Source organism: Mus caroli, unplaced genomic scaffold, assembly GCF_978045245.1.
Source record: "Mus caroli unplaced genomic scaffold, Mus_caroli_1 scaffold_16, whole genome shotgun sequence".
NCBI classification, from domain to species: Eukaryota; Metazoa; Chordata; class Mammalia; order Rodentia; family Muridae; genus Mus; species Mus caroli.
Genome location: NW_028227271.1, coordinates 64,978,114 through 64,999,765, shown reverse-complemented (window position 1 = coordinate 64,999,765; position 21,652 = coordinate 64,978,114). Strand labels below are relative to the sequence as shown.

At 33.0% G+C, this 21,652-nt stretch overlaps 1 protein-coding gene across 49 annotated transcripts in view; it reads left to right on the top strand.

The window, feature by feature from the left end:
• The window catches only part of Rims2 (regulating synaptic membrane exocytosis 2), a 522,550-nt gene that overhangs the window by 364,753 nt on the left and 136,145 nt on the right, over window positions 1–21,652 (top strand). For 26 of the 49 annotated variants that reach the window (XM_085831890.1, XM_085831895.1, XM_085831893.1 and 23 more), the window contains 2 exons: window positions 3,343–3,522; window positions 4,389–4,498. In XM_085831890.1, coding sequence (XP_085688016.1) covers window positions 3,343–3,522; window positions 4,389–4,498 — 290 coding nt within the window. Of the gene's footprint in view, window positions 1–3,342; window positions 3,523–4,388; window positions 4,499–16,426; window positions 16,517–21,652 lie in introns of all 49 variants that reach the window. The other 23 variants (XM_085831856.1, XM_085831861.1, XM_085831854.1 and 20 more) reach the window with 3 other exon arrangements.

Sequence of the window (21,652 nt, the reverse complement as noted above, 5' to 3'; positions counted from 1 at the left end):
TATGCAAACTGATTGTCATAGTAGCTATTCTTAAAATACTGAAATTCCATGTCATGTAATTAAGGAATTATTAGACAGCTTCCTCTTCAATTGTGTTCAGTTTACAGTAGAGTTCTCTACATAGTGTAGCACAGTACTTGTATCAATCCAGAAAATTATAAATGAAAAATATGAATTATTTAAAACATTGATTAAAATTATAAACTACTAAAAATGGAACTAGAATAGATTATTAAATCAGTTTTTAAACAAGAATTGAATTATTTCCTAAATATTTCTATTTACCAATTTTCTTCTTTATGCTGTATCCTTTTAGAAGTCTGGTGAAACAGGTGGCTAGCCCTTTTAAAATAATATATTTATGCATATAGTAAAATGAGTTAAATACGTTAGAAAAAATACTTATATTGGAATATAAACAATAGCTGAAGAAATCCAATTAAAAACCATGTAAAGACAAAGAACTTCAGACTAATTTCCCTTATGAATATCGATGCGAAAATAAAATTCTTGTAAACTAAATCCAAGAACACATCAAAACAATCATCCATCATGATCAAGCAGGCTTCATCCCAGGGATGCAGGATGATTTAATATATGGAAATCCATCAACGTAATCCACTACATAAACAAACTCGAAAAAAAAATCACATGATCATTTCTTTTGATTCTGAGGAAGCCTTTGACAAAATCTAACACTCCTTCATGGTAAAAGTCTTGGAAAGATTAGGAATTCAAGGCCCATTTCTAAACATAGTAAAAACAATGTACAGCAAACCAGTAGCCAACATCAAAGTAAATGGAGAGAAATTTGAAGCAATCCCACTAAAATCAGGGACTAGACAAGGCTACCCACTCTTTCCCTACCTATTCAATATTGTACTCCAAAACCTAGGCAGAGCAATTAGATATTGAAGAATGTTAGACCTTAGAAATAGGTATCTTTTGTTTCCCACCGTAGTTGTTGCTAATGGAAGTTATTTGTGCATTTATTTATTTATTTATTTATTTATTTATTTATTTATTTATTTATGTAGCCCTGGCTGTCCTGGAACTCACTCTGTAGACCAGGCTGGCCTCGAACTCAGAATTTTGTCTGCCTCTGCCTCCCAAGTGCTGGGATTAAAGGCATGTGCATTTTTTATTATTAATTATTTTCTTTATTTACATTCAAATGTTGCCCCCCTTCCTGCTCCCCCTCCATGAGTTCTTTACCTCTTTCTCCTCCCCTTTGCTTTGAGTGGGTGCTTCCCCTCCCACCTTCCCACCCCCTCCTACCCCACTCCACTAGGATCCCTCTTCCTGTAGCATCAATTTCCTAAAGTATTAAGAGCATCCTTTCCCACTGAGGCCAGACAAGGCAGTCCTCTGCTACATATGTAGTGGGAGCCATGGAGCAGCTCATGTATGCTCTTTCGTTGGTGGCATAGTCCCTAGAAGTGCTTGAGGGATCAGGTTAATTGACACTGTTGTTCTTCCCACACGGTTGCCATCCCCTTCAGCTTCATCAGCTTTTCCACAACTAAGTAGACACCAGGTCAACTCTCTGTTGGTGTCGCAAAACCTATGTCACTAAGTCTTGCCACAATATACTATGTGGAAGAAAAGTTCATTATTAACCTAAGATCATGATAAGTCTTTAAAACAAAATAAAGTTTGCTATTCTTCAAAATATAGGCTTTTAGAAATGTAAGAAAAACAATGAGAAAGATAGTTATGCACATGTTTTTTCTGACTTATTGAAAAGAGACATATCAGCAAGATTTTGCTGCAGGAGCCTGATATAGCTGTCTCTTGTGAGGCTATGCCAGTGCCTGGCAAATACAGAAGTGGATGCTCACAGTCATCTATTGGATGGAACACAGGGCCCCCAATGGAGGGGCTAGAGAAAGTACCCAAGGACCTGAAGGGGTCTGCAACCCTATAGGAGGAACAACAATATGAACTAATCAGTACCCACCAGAGCTTGTGTCTCTACTTGCATATGTAGCAGAGGATGGCGTAGTAGGCCATCAGTGGGAAGAGAGGCCCTTGGTCTTGCGAAGATTGTATGCCCCAGTACAGGGGAATGCCAGGGCCAGGAAGCAGGAGTGGGTGGGTTGGGAAGCAGGGCCGGGGGAGGGTATAGGGGACTTTCGGGATAGCATTTGAAATGTAAATGAAGAAAATATCTATTAAAAATTGTTTTTGAAAAAAAAGAAAAGAGGTATACTAGACGTATTGGACAAAGAATAGGTCACAAATTATCAGCCACATTTGCTTTAAAAGAGACTGTCTGCCCTAAAGTAGAATTTCAGAAGAATGGAATTACGAATTTTATACTCAAATTCCATTTTACACAGCTTTTAAAGCTGTAATCAAATATTATGTGTGAATTTATATTTAATTTGGTTATCATGACAGTTTGCATTGTGAGACTTTCTTTTAGGCTGAGCCTTGTCTCTATCCCTTCCCCATTGTTGATGTAGTTATGTAAAAAAACTGAACTTGACATAGAAAATCAGTCACACTTTAAAAAGCAGAAGTTAATGTTCTTAGGTGTGTCTTCTCAATCAGGGATTGAATTAGAGTCCATTTATGATCACAGCAAGGTGAATAAACTTTATGATAGTTCCATGGGACAAGTGCCAACAGTTACTGGTCATATAGGTGTAAGTATTCTTGCTTCTTCTAGAATTAAGTTTTACAGGGCAGGGAGGTCACTTCTTTTTTGGAATTCCAGTTTCATCCAATACCAGTTTGAGTAGTTTAGTCTCACAGAAGTGCAGAGCTGGCTAGTGGAGTTACCAATTCAGTAGAAGAAATCTACAGGGTGATTTCTGTTTGGGGATGTGTTTGAATATGGATACATACTTCAAAGCTGCCCTATTTTCCTATAACCTCATTTCAGTCTTGTGCTTAAAATATTCAGGCTATCAGTATACTACAGTAATGGTATTAACATTTTATATATTTACTCTGTTTGCTGATAAACTTCTGCATAACTTTCTCTCCTGGAAAATGCTAGGAAACATTGTTGAATGTCTTTAAGCTAGGACACATTACCCTCTACACATGTTCTCCTTGTGGAAAGCAGGTAGCTTGGTTTGCATCGCTTATAACTGAGCAACTTGTTTATTGGGAATTAAATAAAAAAGATTAGAGTTCAATAGAACTCTTTAAGCTTAGCCAAAATTTATTCACGATGTGTTGGGAAAACTTTTTTTTTTTGCATACACAGTGATTTTAAGCTTTTAAGCAGTTCTTTTTTTTTTTTTTTTTCAAAATCAGTTTGATGCATCATGACCAAATAGCAGAAAGGCATTAAAGATCAACTGAGCTGCTTTTTGACTAACATTTCAGGGATTGTGAAGCAGCAGATAGACAGCCATATCACAGATCCAGATCAACAGAACAACGGCCTCTCCTAGAGCGGACCACCACCCGCTCCAGATCCTCTGAACGTCCTGATACAAACCTCATGAGGTCGATGCCTTCATTAATGACTGGAAGATCTGCCCCTCCTTCACCTGCCTTATCGAGGTGAAAGACACATTGATCAGACTGATTTCCCTGTCTGCACTACCACACACCATTTTATTTTCCCAACAGCTAAATGGTCTCTTCGATCATTTTTTGGCTGATCACCAGTACACGTCAATACTAACTCTGTCAGTGTGAACACACTATCTATATTCAGTGGATATGATAGTGTGTCATTGCCATTGTGAATTGTTGCCTAACTGTCTTGGTTGCATTTGTTTCGTGAGATCTCATTAACCAGGAGTCCTAAGTAAATCCTGTCCTGACTGTCATGTTCTTCCAAGAATGAGAAGTTCTGGTGCTCACTAGGCATGACTTTTCTAGTAATCATCACAATAGTAAATTAAATTTGTTTATTAGTTTCTTTGAATATTAATATTAGGTATTATTAGGATTATCTTTAGCTGAATTTTGAAATCCTTGGGATTTTTTTGTTTTGTTTTTTAATAAAAAGGACATTTAGTATAAACAAGTGAAAATATGATTAGGTCAAGGTAAGAAGGCTAGTTTTAAGAATTTATATTATAGTAGAAAAATGTAAAGTTTTATTTTTTATTTTCAAAGTTTAGAATTTGCTACCTGCTTTCATATGGGTAGATTAGTAATTTATATTTTGAATTTCATGGATTTTTTTCTATAGGCTTTTTTGTCCATGTATGTGTGTATGTACGCATATTGCACCAAAACATAAACACTTTGGGTGTTTAAGTAATCATAACTCTCTAAATGTCCATATTTTGTCATGTTCTCCTCTTAAACCAGCAGCTAACTGCACTAATTGTTCTAATAAAGCCGACATGTAAACCATCTAGCATACTGGCCATATTTAACACTTACTGAAAGTGTACTCATGATGCATCTTGTAGGTCTCACCCTCGTACCGGGTCTGTCCAGACAAGTCCGTCAAGTACTCCGGGAACAGGACGGAGGGGCCGACAGCTTCCACAGCTGCCACCAAAGGGAACATTGGAGAGAAGTAAGTTCTCAGTTTTCTAATTATGCCATGTAGGAATTACACATGGAAGCCGAGGGGAATTAAGTTTTTCTACTGTCTTTGTGTTATTAGCTTTATGTATTTAACTGTATGCATGATATCATTTGACAGCAGCTATATTTGTGAATATAATATATACTGCATGTAAAATTTTACTTGGAGATAAAAAGGAATAATCTTGACTTCTTTTATAGACTTTTCACATTTGAATAAGTGGTTTAAAAGTAAGACATCATCTTTTGTAAGCAGCTGGATTATAATGTCTTTACTACATCTAAGATTAGGTAATGTTGGTGATTATACAAAGTTTATTAGTAACTAGCTAAATCGATTTTCACACACTGCAAAGGACTGGTTAGCTGTGATGCACAGTGGTGATCCTTCTCACATCTGGAGTGGAAGCAAAAGGTAACCCCGAACACACAAAGATGCATGTTGTTCTGAGCTTCAGTGATTGTACATTGCTACATGAAGAGCTGACACACTTGAGCATGGCTCAAGCAGCTGTAAATCTCAGTTAAAGTCTCTAAAGCATGGAGAACAACAGAATAATTTTAACATCTTTTAAGTCACAACTCCTCGACATAGGAACTTTTTTCAAATATATGTATATATGTGTGTATGTATATATATATATAAATACATATATATGTATATAGCCAAATCACCATTTTAGTTTTCCTTAATAGATGATATACTCTATTACTCTGAAATTTTCTGTTGTTTTTAACCCCTGTGCTTTGGTTTTTCCTTCCTTTGTTTTTGTTTTATTTTGTTTTACCTAGACATTGGAGTCAAGGAGGTAGACCCTTATGAAGGTCTGTACATAAAGGGGGTTTGTTTTGTGCTGAGAGCCTTTTGGGGGCAGTGCGAGCAAAAATAAATCCAACTGCAATTGATGTCTTTTCATTTAAATGGTTTTATATACAGTTAAATTTTTCTGTTTTCTATTTTCTAATAAAATATTCAAAATTTATTTTCTGTGAAAGAACAACAAAGAGTTAAATGTTGAGTCATGTAAGAGTACAAAATGTTTAAACTTTTAAATAACTAGACAATGTTTATTCTCAAAAATATATTTAATTTTTTTTAAATTTCTGGATTTTAGACTGAGACTATAACCAGAGATATCAATTGCAGTCTGTGTTTATGCCATTGAGGATATATACATAGTCTGGTTATATTTCTCATCTTCTATTTCATTTTTTTATTTCTGATCATCTTTTTTTTATTAAATTTGACTTTCTACAAAAGAAGTTATTGAGTTAGTGATTTTGATTTGTGTTTCCTGTTTTGTGTTTCATGTTATAGCAAGTATGCTTGGAGTATATGAAGGATAAACATGACAGTTTTATGTGTTTATTATCACACACTTCATTATGCCTTACGACAGATCTATTGAACTGTAGTATGTGGACTGCCATACATTTGCTAGTACAATAAATAGCTGCTAGTTTTAGAAATTTGAAATTGTTGATCATGTTGTTTACTGTTGAGTCTTCAGCAATTGTAGAACTGGAACAAATGTTTATTGTGTTGAAAATGAAATGCTGTATTAGTATAAATTGAAATGATACCTCAATAGTATATAGATGACCACCAAGAACGAATTCTTTATGTTTTATTGTCTTAGATAACTTGTTGGTGTAAGTTGTGCTCTTGTCAGTTGAGAGTGAATGATTACCAGCTTCATGGTTGTTTCTGCTTTCGTGTGCCATGAGTCTAAGCGGTACCGTGCTGATGGGGCCGATGCTTCATTTTCTTGTTTGATAGAACATGTCTGTGACTATTTCTGTAAAACTAAGTGCTGTACCTTTAAACTGTTTTTCATAAGGAGAGTTAATAATGTGCAGCTTTGCTCACCTCAAACAAGATTTCAAGCTTTCATTTTGATATCTTTTATTACAAAAGTTCGTTGAGGTGTGGATAGCTTCATGCTGTGCAATGCTACATATAAAAGAAAAGAACCCTTACTGCTGGAGGGAAATTTGGGTTAAACGGTTTAAAGACATTTCTGAGCACTTCCTTTACTGTTATTTATTTGGTTGGTTTTTGTTTTAGGTTAAACAATTGACAGACATTTCCAAACACTCACAATACTGTTATTTGTTGGGTTTTGGTTTCAGGCAGAAAGCAATGCATTAATACCACTAAGATTTAGCAATTTTCATTCATGTCTCTAATTATAATTTTCTGGTTTTTATTTTATCAAGGAACCAAAACCCTCCTTATTCGCTTCAGTGTGGAAGAGGCTTTGTTTATTTTGTATTACTTAATGATACTGGCTGATTATAGCCACATTTTCAGACATGTTGACGCTTCAGAGATTCATGAATATCTTCCAGGATTAAAGGGAAGAGTGATGACCTCTGTAGATCCTTGACCTCTAACTGAAGATAGAGTATTGGCTGATAGTCTTAGTGTTTGACCTTCCGCTACATGGTTGCCAGGACTTGTCATTTAACAACATTTCTGGTGTATACACATTGAATGATTTATTCTACCTTTAGTAACTAAAACATGAGCAAACTGTAATTTGGCTCTATGATTTTGAATAATTATTTTATATTGTCTAGTAACTAAATTAATTTCACATAAAATATATTTTGATCTTGAAGCTGATATTTTTTCATACTCATTTTGCCAAAACCTCCAAAATTAGAATGATATGGCAAGTACAATGTGGTCAGCCACCATAAAGCATTATTATGATTATTTTCTTAAATATTAACCTCGATTATTATGGGTGTATAAAAACTGGGGTTTATAGTATCATGGTTTTCTTCCTAGAAGAAAATTGATGTAAAGATTTCCAAGTATTACACCTACTATATTATTGTGCCACCTATTGAATTGTGCCTCTCCTGTTTAGTTACCCACACATCTTAAATCTTCCAGAGGGGTCACAGTTTCTAATTTCTAAGGGAGTACTGCTGCCAACTGTGATAGTTCATTAACAGTAAACAGATTTGCTTTCAAAAGCATATCGGAAATGCAACACATAATCTGGTTTTCTTTTTATAAGCACCCATCATTTCATTAACAGTGATTTTTTTTTTGCTTGTTATATTTTAAAACTAACAACCAGATTCATGGACTTATCTTTTTCTCCTACTTCTGCAAATCCAGAAGTGACTGAAGAAATTGGGCATGTGGAAGAAGAGGGGGTGGAAAAGGAGGGAGACGAGGTCAAGGCAGGTCTGTCTGATTGTCTGCTAATGTTAATGTTAGAGTACTTAATTTAGTCAATTATTTGAATATTGTCTTTTAATGATCAGAGCAAACTAAAATTATAGAGAATGTCTTTAGCTTAAATATGTACATCATTTACCTAGCTCATTCATTTACATTCTGGTTGTTTCTTTACCTTAAAAAAAATAACCTTCGTGAGCTAGCTAATAGAAAACTATTTCCCTTATGCCTCCCTGTACTAAGGGAACTCTAGCTTCTAGCCTAAGGGTTTCAAAAATAGGAGAGGGGAATTTTAAGATCATACAGAACAGATTTCCATAATATTTAATAACTATGTACATGTTCCTACTATATCATTGTCTAAATAAGAAGTAATTTTCTCTGAATTTCCCATCTCTGTCTGAGCTCAGTATTGCTGTATCTTCTGTAACAGCTATTCCTCTCTGTGATGTTTGACTTCTGGAGGCAACACAGGCTTTCATTTCCTCAATTTTGTAATCACAATCTAATTGGGTATTTTTGTCATTGTCTGTTAAAGTAAAATATTATATTCTCACAAATACATTTATGTAATTTTGTTGAATAATCTCTATATTCATTTGAACCTCTGAATTGGATCCTAATCTTTTTTAAATTGTCTTGAATTTTAGCTTTCTGTGAAAACTGCAGAATAATTTTAAGCCTATTTTTGTTAAGTGTTTAGCTGATCTTTTAACATGTAAAGTTATTTATGAGTTTTAAAGTTAGGCTTTCTGTCCCCCTTCTTTTTATTATCTGAACCTAATTTGTAATATTTAAAACAAAAGGTCATTGTTTTGCTGCTAATAGCCAGTAATATCCTAATTTATCAGGTAGAGAAATTATATCCAACAACAGGAAAAAGGACGATCTTAATTGTTTGGTTAAAGAAATGTATTATTGTATCCCATTCTGAATATCAAATATAATCAACACGAGAATTTCAAATGCCTTTCATTTTCCTGACTGAATGGAATTAAGATTTTGTGGCCTGCTATAGAATAACTTCCATTTCCATCAGGCTGAGGAGCTAATGTTCTGTTTTCCTGCCCTCCATATCTCACACTAATTCACTCATGCCCTGAGTCTCACATGTCATGAATTGCCTTCCAGGATAACTTTAGAATTAGGACTTCTGCCTATCAGTATCACTTTTGTTTTACCCCTTAACATAAAAAGTAATTACATTTTAAAAACCAGTTTGTCACCTGTGACCCGTTCTTAAGAAACTAGTAAAGTTCATTATGTAGTCTCACCACAAAACAAAACAAAGCTACCCAGCACACAAGTACAGTACAAAATGCCTTTTCTGTCTGCTTACTTTGATACCTTTCCCTATAGAACAGGGAACATATACTGCATATACCTTATTCTAATGTGTACAGTGTGGGGTGTCATGTTAAATGCATGTACCTATTTCTGTAGTGCATGTTTCATTCTTTTTGGAGTGCTTTTTATTTGCATTGCTAATGACCTCAATTATTAATTATTGTCTGGTTTCAATGTTAAAGATAACAGGGAAGAAGCATCAAGCTTACCTAATAATGGGAAAAAAGGCAAGTCTAAAATTATATATGTGTTTCTCTGTACTGAGATTTATAATGTATGTGAATATACTTCTTTAAATTCGGGAGGTTCAAGTCTCAGTCCCAATTTAAGTTATGTAGAATCAAAATTACTTGCTTGTATTTATTTCTAAGTAGTTATTTAATCTCTAATATCTTTACCATAGGTTGATGATACAGCTCAGTGGCTTAGCAGTTGCCTAGAATTACAAGCACACACACACATACATGCGCACGCACACACACACACACACACACACACACACGCACGCGCACACGTACACGCGCGCACGCACACACACGATAAAGTAACTTATTGATGCTAGCTGCTCTATATTATTGAAATGTAAAGATTAAAATTGAGGAGATTTATTTTGTTGATCACATTAAATTGCAAAATTCTGAAGAAAATGTGATAATATGTTATGAATTTAAAACTATAATGTAGATATTTTCGAACTTGAATTTATTTTAAAATAATACTATTTAAAATAAACTATTAGAATAAAACAATTGGAATTTTGACAATAACAAATAATAATAAACATAAGTAATAAGGTGAAAACATTTGTGCAATTACCGCACTGTATATAACAGATTAATATGTTGCTAAGACAAATAAAAAGGCAATTGACTTTTAATACTTCAATTCAGAGTTCAAATTACTGGTGACTTAACTCCAGAGCTTACCACAACTAAATTCTAAAGATCAGACTTGTGTTTTGCAATAATTAATAACCCAACATAGCCACATATATTTATTTGCAATGTCACTGTTTGAATGATTCCCATAAATATTAAAAATGTCTTAGTACTGTAACATTTGACCTTCTGTTATTTAACTAAATTAAAATGTGAATATCTTAGTATTTCAGTATTTAGTTATTATGGCCTTCATCTGAAACAGTATTCTCAACCTGCCAGTCATTACTCCTTTGGGGATGAACGACCCTCCCATACGCGTCACCTAACAACATTGGAAAGCACAGACACATTTACATTGCAGTTCATAGCTGTAGCAAAATTATAGTTATTAAATAGCAATAAAAATAATTTTATAGTTGGGAGTCACCACACTATGGAGAAACTATATTGGAGGGTCACAGCATAGGAAGGTTGAGAACTACTGATCTAAAATATATTCTTTTCTCTATTCAACTTTTATAATGTTTACAGTGTTCCATGTAAGGTATAAATATCACTTATTTTTAGAATTTTAATAATACACACTGATAATTATTAATGTATGATTTAAAAGATGGGAGTAATGTGAAAATATAGTTAAAATTATAGCACATTATATAATATGAATACTCTGTATAAAATGGAATTTTAACTGAACCCCCAAAAGTATTTTTGTATATTTATTTGATGCACTTATTGCCTTCTCTGATGTTTCTTAGAACCCATGAAGGACAAATTTTATATATGTTTAAGTATAAACAATGATCTGAAAAGTACATCTTCAAGTTTCCATTCAGTTATATGGCTGCACAAGTTGTAAACACTTTTACTGCCATATTGGGTTGAAGAACATCTAAGTATTAAGTGGAATCTGTTCCCATGGGATCACTGGGCTAACGACCTTCAACTATGATGGCTTATTCTGTCTTCTGTTACTTGGTTGTTTCCTTAAACTGTGCTCCTTTATACTGTTCCGTTTTCCCAGTTCTCCTTTGCCTGTATATAAAGCTTCCTGTCGTTAATGGGCTCTTTTTTTACTCCTTACGAACAACTTTTATTTGCCGTTGCATCATTGTAAACATTTTATCCCACATAAAGACTAATACTTTTACCTGCGATGGTCCTCTGTGTGATATAACTAAGCCTAGCAAGACATAATGGATAACATTTTGAACAATGAGAACTTTGAATGGTTTGTATGTAATTTCTCATTTTTAACTAGTATTTGGATTTTTTATCCTATTACTGAGGTCAGGCTATTTGGTATTATATTTTATTGTGGTGTTGTATAGTTTTGTATATATTGTTAATATTTAATAATGCACAGAGACAACTTATGTTTTGAATAGTTTTGTTTTCTATGTAGGTTTTCAGCACATTTTTTTCTCAAGTATTCTGCCATTTCCTAACAACTTGTTTTAATATTACAAAGTGTTTAGATTTTCTAAAACATTTAAAGGGATCTATTGTTGAGGGATCACCCTGTGCTATTATCACTTACAAATCTACATGTGAATTAAGTATAGAAAAATCAAATTATACATAGAAGGATTCTAAAAAATGAGGTATAAAGTACGAGGTATCTAGGGTGAAAATGGCAAATTGTTCTGTTGTAACTTTCCTTTCCTCTTAGATATAGTATACATTTTCATTTTGAAATAATTTAGCATGTTTAAATTGCTTCAAATACATTTTCATATAGTCAGTACTATATCAACATTAGCTATTACTATAATGTCTCAGTAATATTATAATTAAATAATTTATAATTATGTAATATAAAATTATAGAAATTACAATTTCTTGTGCCAACCTTGGATACTCTGAAAACATGAGTTTTATATTTAAAGTCAGTTCGATTATGATCATCAAACTAAATGAACTCACACACACACACACACACACACACACTATAGTTCATTACTGGTGCTATTCTTCACCGACTAATTCAGATAAGAAACCACACCAGAGTAGAAACAAATGGATGGGATATCAAAGTCATGCTATTTTATGATGTTTGAATGCATTCACTAAAGTTATTTATTCATGTTTAAATGTGTATTTGAAAATTAATGTACAGAGCTTCAGAGTGCTTTTGGCACACAATTTTGTCAGTATTTTTCAGCCCACTACTGCTTTTCAAGTCTCCTAACAGTTGCACTGGAAGTCAACTTCTTGCATCTTCACTTTAGTTTTCCTTCTAAGACTTTGTGAACTTTGGCGAGTCATTTAATTTCAGTGTGCTTCAGGGTCCTCTTGAGTTAAATAAAATTTCACAGAGGATTTTAATTGAAACTTGGTGGTTTTGGAAATGTTTCTGATAGAAACTATGTCTCAAGAATTTTTTATTCTAATTCTTGTCTTGTTATTATAGTTTAATGATTCATTATTTTAGAAAATTATCATATAGCTTAATTGGCCATTAGTCATGTGTTATGATTGTATAGCATACCATTTATAAAGTTTTCACCATAAAAATGTACAATGGGCTATATATAAAAATATTTTGTTTCTTTAGCATAATTTTCAATGTAAAGTTGTCTAGGAAGTTCAGATTTAGCTAGCATAAATAAGAAAGACATGAAAGATGTATAGATGGGAGGGAAAGACATAAGGAAAGATAGAGGAAAGAATGAATTGGAAGTAGGTTACTGAGAGTAATACGCAGATGCTGGTAAACTCATTCAAACAGCTGCCTGCATTTGGGTGCTTTCTAGGAACTTGCTAATATTTAGGCTCGTGAGAATCTATGAGGATATAGACTTATCTTTGTTTTGCTGCCTATCTGTATACTTACAAATATTTTCAATGCAAGGGATTATGAATAACAGTCTTAATCTCAAAATATGATTGCTGTTTGTACAGGTGTAAACTTCATTATGGAGTTGTATATTTTCTTCACACCTCATTTCTTCCCCGTGTATATAAATGACAACATGTCCAGTGTTAATACAAGAGTCAAGAATCCTTTACAGTATGGTGAATTTTTAGCATGTGCTTTGAGCAGGAGGGGTACTCAATCCAACTTACCTTTATGGAAAAGCTTGGTGACTGGAACAAGATGGACTTGGAAGTTAAACTAAAGGCATATAATATTTAGGGGAGTTCAGTCTAATATTAAAGCCCAAGGAAGAACAGAGACTACAATAAAGAGAAAGAATAAGATGTTGGCTCCCGATATAGTCTCATGTAGCATTAAGTCCTTGTGAGCACATATTTTCTAGTTTCTAACCTCAGTATTTCCATATTGTTTGCAGAGAAGCTTTGCTCTTTTATTTTACTTCTTCTCCTTTTCTCAGATGATTTCATCTGATGCTTAGGTAACTAATTTGGTTTAGGAAAGAAGTCTATTGAATGCATGACTTTCATGGCTGCCACATCATTGACTTTATGATATAATTTGTAAAGCTATCCTTTCTAGAATTTTGAAATTACCTTCATTTTTAGAGAGGTGATTTGGTGTGGATGAATGAATGCCCCATCTCACCTGTTTCATGGGAGTTTTTTGATTTAGCTTTGTGAGACAGAATTTCACTGTAGTTCTAGGATTGAGAGTTTGAGGCAGAAGGATCACTGCAAATTTGAGACCAAGCTGGTCAACATAGTACCAGGACTGCATAGTGAGAACCTAATCAACAAAACCTAACCTCTTTACAATTAACTGGAGCACTGAGATTGTCTTGTACTCAACACCCTATACACCTGGATACTACCAAGGTCTACACTTTAGAACTTGGGTTCAAAGCTTAGTCTTCATAGTGTACCAGATTTCTAGGCCCTTAGGTAATTTGAAGGATAGTCTAAGACTAGGAAATAACATGTTTCTTCTGTTCCCAGCATGGGACTGTGAGACTTGAGTAAATTCATGTATGTGAAATTACTTGTTAACTAGAATAAGTATTTTGTTCTTATACTTACCAATCAGAGGTCTCCTCTATGCTGTATAAAGTCTGTGTGATATTTGTTAGAGCACATTAAAGCATATTGAGCAAAATCTAGTTAATATAGGAATCTGTGCTCTTTGAACCAGTTTTGATACAAAATTATCTGATGTAATGAGGCTACCTGGATTGCAGTTGCTTTGTAGACATTGTTTACCTCATAATACTCATGGCTTATCTGTCTTCAAATTACCTAATTTATTAAATCAATACTAAGTTATCTTATGTACAGACTATAAATACCAAAATAAAGTAATAATTTAGGATTTTCATACCTCAAAATGATTAATTTTTTTAATTAGGTATTTTCCTCATTTACATTTCCAATGCTATCCCAAAAGTCCCCCATACCCACCTACTCCCCCTTTTTGGCCCTGGCGTTCCCCTGTACTGGGGCATATAAAGTTTGCAAGTCCAATGGGCCTCTCTTTCCAGTGATGGCCGACTAGGCCAAAAATGATTAAATTTTAATAATATCAGTTTAATAATACTGTAAAATTTAGATTCACAATTGAATATCTAATCAGTGAAATTTTTATTTGGAATGTTGAGAAAATTTAAAGTATTTTACTAAAGAAACTTTCCTACTTAGTGATTCCTAATTAATTTAGAACATATTGATACAGTAATTCAAAACAATAGTTAGACAAATTAACTTACATTCTACAAATCTGATTTTCACTAAGTAATAATATAATAGTGATTTTACCTTCAATTTTACCCTAAATGGAAATGTTATGTTGCATAGGGTAAATGGTAGGTAAAGGGCCAGAGCTTTATGTATGCATGGTGAAACTATATGCAGTTTAACGTGTACGTAGTAGCAATTGTTTACTTACTGAGTAGAGGAATGCGAATGAAAACAGCCAGAGTCCATGATTAGATCAGTAAGCAAAGAATGTTGCTATCAAGCATAGTAACCAGAGTTTAATCCATAAAATTCACATGGTAGAAACATAAAGCTTACTGTTTCAAGTTTTTCTCTGACTTCTATGCATGTTCCGTGTGTGTGTGTGAATTTGTGTGTGTGTGTGTGTGTGTATTTGTGGGACTATGTGATATGTGGGCACATAAGTGTGTGTATGGGTAGACACGTATATACTTGCAATAAATAAATATGTTTAAAAAGAAGACAAGGAAGAAGGTTGCTTTTAATAGCTAATGCTCCTCCCCCAGAGTTGGGAGGAGGGATGGGATGAAGAAATGTGGGAGTGTGGACTAAGAGGGGGCAACTGCTGGACTGGAAATAAAATAATAAAAAAGAGAGAACAAGCCCTGTAATATCTATAAGTTCATAAATAAATTCAAAATCAAATTACTTTATTAAAAAAGAGCTAATACATGGTAAGATTGTTGGTTGACAGGGAGATTTTAGTATATGCCTAACAAGTTGCTAGCTTCCCATCTCTATTACTTTCATCTCTTGTCCTCTTAATCTGTCTTGTGTCCACTCTGCTTCATCCACACTGACCTCATGGCTTTTCTGGACTATATCAGACATACTTCTAACTTAAAATATCTACACTTCAGTATTCTTACTTATAATGTCCTTTTCTCTTAAACTACCTTAATCTCTGTGGTTCTTTATTCAAAACTTGCCTACTTAGAGAGGACCATCCTATCCAAAATTGTGTCATGCTTTATACAATGTATTTCCTTCTTACTTACTTTGTGCTTGTCTATTTAGCAATTATCTCCCAGACACTATATGTTTCCATGTTCATTGCCACAGGCTGTTTACCATAAATTATGCTTTATAAAAACCCCATGAGACCATGAGGATGGTCCTATTTTGTCTTCTCCTGTATTCTTGATACCTGTACCCGTGCCCACGTTATAGTATATGCTTAATACTTGTTTATTGAATGAAGAAGGGTTATACGAACCTGCAAGATTTTCTAGGCAGTTGGGTATGCCAAGTAAACTATGTTCATGATGCCAAGAACTGCTTTTGCCTTGTTTCATCACTAGATTGACTGAAGTATTTCTTAGCATATTAATTTTCTTATCAAGTAATGAACATAGTAGCAAACTAAATTTTATTATATAGCTATTTTATTATATAGTGAAACTAATTTTTTCATATGCATTAAAAATCTTTAAAGTTGCAAAGAAATATTTCATTTTACTACAATAAAACAGTTCCTAATAATTTTTACTTCTAAAATAAATTCATATTTTTGAACTCATCAAAGTAATGGTTATTCTCTATAATGCCATTTAAGTTATCATTATTTTCTTTATGCCTTGAATCCATTCATTTTATTAAAAATAAACTTAAAGGTTTACAAAAAGCATAATTTAAAAAAATTTTAGATCTTGAGTTCCATAAAACAACTTGAGCCATATAAACTTTCTATATTTAAAATTTTATAACTTATATATTGTAGAATTTAGGAGAATGTGCCTTGAAAATAATTCCAATTCTTGAAGTTTTGTAATGTGCATTATCTGTGGTTCTGACAAGCACTGATCTTCTTCTTCTTTTTTTTTTTTTTAATCTATACTAGAAGTTACATGGGAAGACCAGCAGGGAAAGGCGAATGGTACAGTAAGTGATGACAAACCATTGCCGACCCCGAAACAGCAGTCTGAGCCAGGTTTGTCAGGGTTTGGAAACCACATGAAAGCATGAGAGTACATACACTGCATTTCATGCTTTTTAAAGTGTGTGTTCTTATTTCTCATCTTCTCATTTTGATATGAACTTTACAGTGTGTGCATCCAGCATGGACTACATGATGAGTGCTTAACATGATTTGCTTATAAAATTAACCTCCTGTCTTTAAAGGAAAATCAATTTAAAGGAAAAAGGACAGTGTAGGTACAAGTGAATGTGCCTGCTGTATGTATTCAGTGGTACTTCAAGTGGAGAAGCACTCACTGCTCTTAACAGGACCGATAAAAGCTCAATAGAAATGTTAAAGTTTGACTTTTTATGCATCCCTATTTATTGCTCTGCCATAATATGATTTATTTGCAACTTAGTCAGAAGATGCTGGCTACAACAGGAAAGAGAAGGATGACACAGTTCAAGAATCAATAAGTGTCTCCTCAAATCATTGATTTTACCAGGGAGGTGAAATATTTTGTTTTGCTTTCTTCTTCATCAATTTGTACAAAAGTTTGATTACGTAGCAAGTCCCCATCCCCACCACCATATTTTAAGAGGGAAGAAATAAAAGTTGGTGAGATCTATTCAATAATCAGTATAACTTTTAATTTGTAATTAGAGAAATCAGTGTGAAATAAAATTTTATCAATTTTAAAATATTTGAATGGTTTTTACTTGTAATTTTATTTTAAATGGCTGTGTATAGGAACAATGACATTGTACTTTAACAATGTGCTGGCTTATTTTTCTCGGAGTTTAAAAACCTTTAATTTAAATATATCAAAGTAGAAATCAAAATAGTTCATTCGTGATCTTTATTACCATCTTTTGCAATGTCAACATTAAGGCTAACAACAAATTATTTGAGGACACAGGAAAGACAAAGTAACAGTCCTTTTAAAATCTTTGGTGACATAAACAAGTTAAAAAGTAGCTGCACTATGTCCTGAGCTGTTATACTTATGACAAGTGCTATTAAGGAGAATAGAGTGCCAGCCAGGAAAAGCTTATTGCATAATAAGTCTACATGCTAGAACAGCTGTCAAAGCCAAATGAAACATAATGAGACCTAATTCATTTTAGAAATTTAAATATATTTGCTAGAGTGGAAAATAGAAATCTTATATTTAGCAAGTCTTAACTGAACTCCGTGTATTAGAAAATATTAATAATTTTAATATATTTAAGGGAATATAAAAATTACAGATGTAAAATTAATTTATATTATGATTTATATAATAAACATACCCCTTAAAAGCATCACTCAAGAGAAATATTTAGTCATGTGGAGCTCTTGTTGAGTGAGAGTCTCTGCTCTGCCACTATAAGCAAACTAAGTGACTAATGAATTTCCCTCACTATATTGTGTAATATGGATTATCCTTGCTCATAAACTATTATGTGTCAGCAAACCTGATACATGATATGTTTTGGCCATGAAAACCTATATTTCTACATCAAAATCACAAGGCAATACAATGTTTGGCTGAAAGAATCTAAAGCTAAGATTTCTTTTAAATATTTTACATTATTTGCATAATATGTGTATATGTTTATAACTATTTACACATATACATATGAATTTTTATGTATTTATACAATTAAATGAATATATATACACATATATCCTTTATTTGAACATAACTTGCTTATACACTAGAGGAAATTATTGAGTACTTCATGTCAGAATAATGATTTAAATTTTATGTTTTGATACTTGTCAGTTTTGGTGTGAGTTATATATGAAAACTGGCTGTCTCAATCAAAGCACATAAATTAAGTTTTAGTTGTGTGATGTTGTACTGAAATAGAATAAATGTTGAATACTTATGCACCAAACTTGTGTGTAGTCTTAAAAGACATGGAGGATATAGAGAAGGTATTTTTAATGTGGAATTTTTAAACATGTTATAACCCTGAACTTTATATAAGGAAGACATGCTAGGAGTATTTATTTTATCTTTAGATAAATCTACACTGTCAGTTGTCTACTTGCTTAAATCAGTGCTCAAAACATGGTTTTATTCACTAAAATTAAGATCACCTTTCACGGGTTATCAAAATTCCTTATCAGACATTGATTGTAGCAAAAGGTGACATTGGAAAAAGTTTCTCTGTGTATGAACCTAAACCCTAGATAGCAAGTTCCTGGCATAGCAGGAATATATACTGTTCTTATTTTAAGTTGGCCTTCTGTTAAAATATATACAAGAATTACTTATAGTGTTTGGTAACTTTTCCATTTTAAGAAGTATGTCAACAACAAGTGTGATAAACACGTTAGTAATAAATGCTAATTTGCATGATATAGATTAGAACATGAAATAAATGTTTGAGTGAATTTTGAATAGCATCTGCTTTTTTAAGAGAAATTGAAGTAAGGTATTCTAGTATTACCAGAGAGGAATTGTTCACTTTCTAATGTGATGGGTGGCTCCAGAAATGGAGATCGCTAGGAGTGTATGAGATCACATTCTCACCTTTACCACATCAGGGTCTCTGCTATGAGTGCAAAATCTAACAACTGGAATGTCTTTAGTGCCCAGAATTTACTGTTTAGTTGATTATATTCCTTATTAAGCATGCACATTAGATTTGTTTTAGGGTGTAACTTTAATGATTCTGGTCTTTTTGTTTGTTGGCTTGTTTGTTTGTTGTTTGTTTTTAGTTCTGAATCTAGACCCCATCATATGCTAGGCAAAGCCCAGCCCTAGATATTATATTCTTAATATAAATGGAAAATACATAATCATGGACAATATATAGTTTATTTTTTTATGAGCACTCTTACTGTAGACAAGAAAGCTATGATCACTACAAATACAATGAACACTATCAAACATTAAAAACAAATGTTAAACTGTTTAATTTATGTTTGTTTGTGAATTTATCTGCACATAAATGTCTAAAAATTCCCTTTAAGAAAAAGCATACATCTACATAAAATAGTTCAGTTTCATATTGTGTTTCCTACATAGGAAGTGTGCTGAGAAAGCTATTTGGTTGACTCTTTCACATTTAATAAATGTTTGGAAGTGCTATAGGTTCACAGATTTTCAGTCATTCAGAATGTGTGAAAATAGCACTTTAATGATTTCTACTATGTTTGAAGATTAAACCTATCAGTTGTAGGCATTTTTCTTGACCTGGTTGTTTTTTTTTTTATGTTTTTTTTTATTTGTTTGTTTGTAAGTCAAGTCAATGAAACACTGTATTGAAGTACCATATTTACTATTTATGGCTTAATTATATTCCACACTCCTGAGATTTTACTAATTACTGTGGCTATTGTGTAAGTTCTACTTTAGCTTTATATGATATGAGTGACGGTTTCTTCCCAATATAAACATTTCCACAGCACAGTATTTGTGGAATTTTCATCTTAGATGAAGATAAGAATTTTTCTTTGATTTACCTTTGGAATTATGAGTTATAAATTTACCTGAATTTTATTATTTATTTTAATAAATTTTATACATAAATTTTCTTGGGTATTTTTCATATTTTATATATTTTTTATTCTTGAATACCTTGGCATTTCTTGAAAGAAGATATGATTTATTTGATCTAAAGCATAATTCTAAATTAATCTTATAATTTATACTTTGTCCTTTAAATTTGGAAAGATTCAGGATTCTATTTTTAGTTACTTTTACATATTTTCTGATTATAGATTGTGTTAGAGAAAAATATGTGTAAGTCAAAGTAATATTTAATAAGATGCAGATTAACAGATGAGCTTTAGATTTAAGTCCTAGTATCACACTTAGAAATAAATATGGCCATCACCTGACCTTCACGTGACCAGTTTCAGGGCCTCCCACAGGCAGCAGAGCCGTTTTCTCCTGCCTTGTCTCTAATCCATCCTGCCTGTGAATGTGCTCATCCAGGCTTTTTTGGAACATCCATCTTCTTTTATAGTTGTCATTGTCAATCTCTCACCTCACAAATTCCCATACTATTGTGAGCTGAATGCCCTAAGGAACTTAAACTCTTCATGTTTCTACTTCATTGTATTCCAAGTATTTGAAATATAATTTTACATAGTGATAAACCGGTGCTTATGAGTTTTCCTATATTTATATTTCATTGTGATTTGTGAAAATAACTTGTTTCATGTGTTATAGTGAACAGAAAAAGGCAATGAACTTTATAAGACCTTTGTATTTGCTATGTCCAAAACAAAAATCTATCTGTAACTGACAGAAGTCACCACTTATGGTAAAGGGCGTATTTTGCTATCTGTGATTGCTCTTAACTGGTTATGGGTAAATTAAAATTCCGGTTTACTAATATTAGGTAGGAGTGTGGTAGCTGGTTGTTGCCTGAAAGAGGAATTCACTTAAATTACCATTGACAGCACTGAGGACATAGTAACTTGTGACATGGTAACATTCAAATGCAAGCTAGAGAATGGGAGGTTTGGAGGGGAGACACAAAACTTTTTAAAAGTTGACTTCATTCTTAAGAATTTCTCACATGTATACAATTAAATATAATTATAACCTTCATTTTCTTCTCCATCTTACCTCATACCCCTTCCCAACTTCATTCGGGAGACAGAAGACTCATTAAGTCCACTGGAGCAATGGAAACTACAAGTTGACACATAGCTTCTTTTAAGGCTCAGTGGAGTCTGCTCTTCATTACAATACCATGAATACCATGTACAAAAGAGTTGTGGGGTTTTTTGTTTGTTTGTTTGTTTTACAAATTGTAGCATGATATAGCCATGATTGCTGAAGTATGATTTATGACTTTGAGTGTTTCTTTTTAAGTGATAGTGTTTTAACACTTACTATATAATATAATCATAAGGAAGGCAAGAAAGCAGTCCACAGAGCTGATATAACTGCATTTATACTCGGAGTGTTTCTGATTTGCTTGAGTCTGTCTGCTACAGTTATATTTTATATATACTTTTGAGCTGTATCACTGTATCACAGTTACATGAATAATGAAAATGATTTAATGGATCCTTTGTTGTACTCAGATGGTGGTCAAGATGTATCCTCTTGATTCCTGTTACAAACAATATAAAATTTGTATTGTCTAAGATTTATAAAATGTCTGTGTCTAAGAATGTAGGTCCTGATCTATCACCTATAAACCTGAAATCATT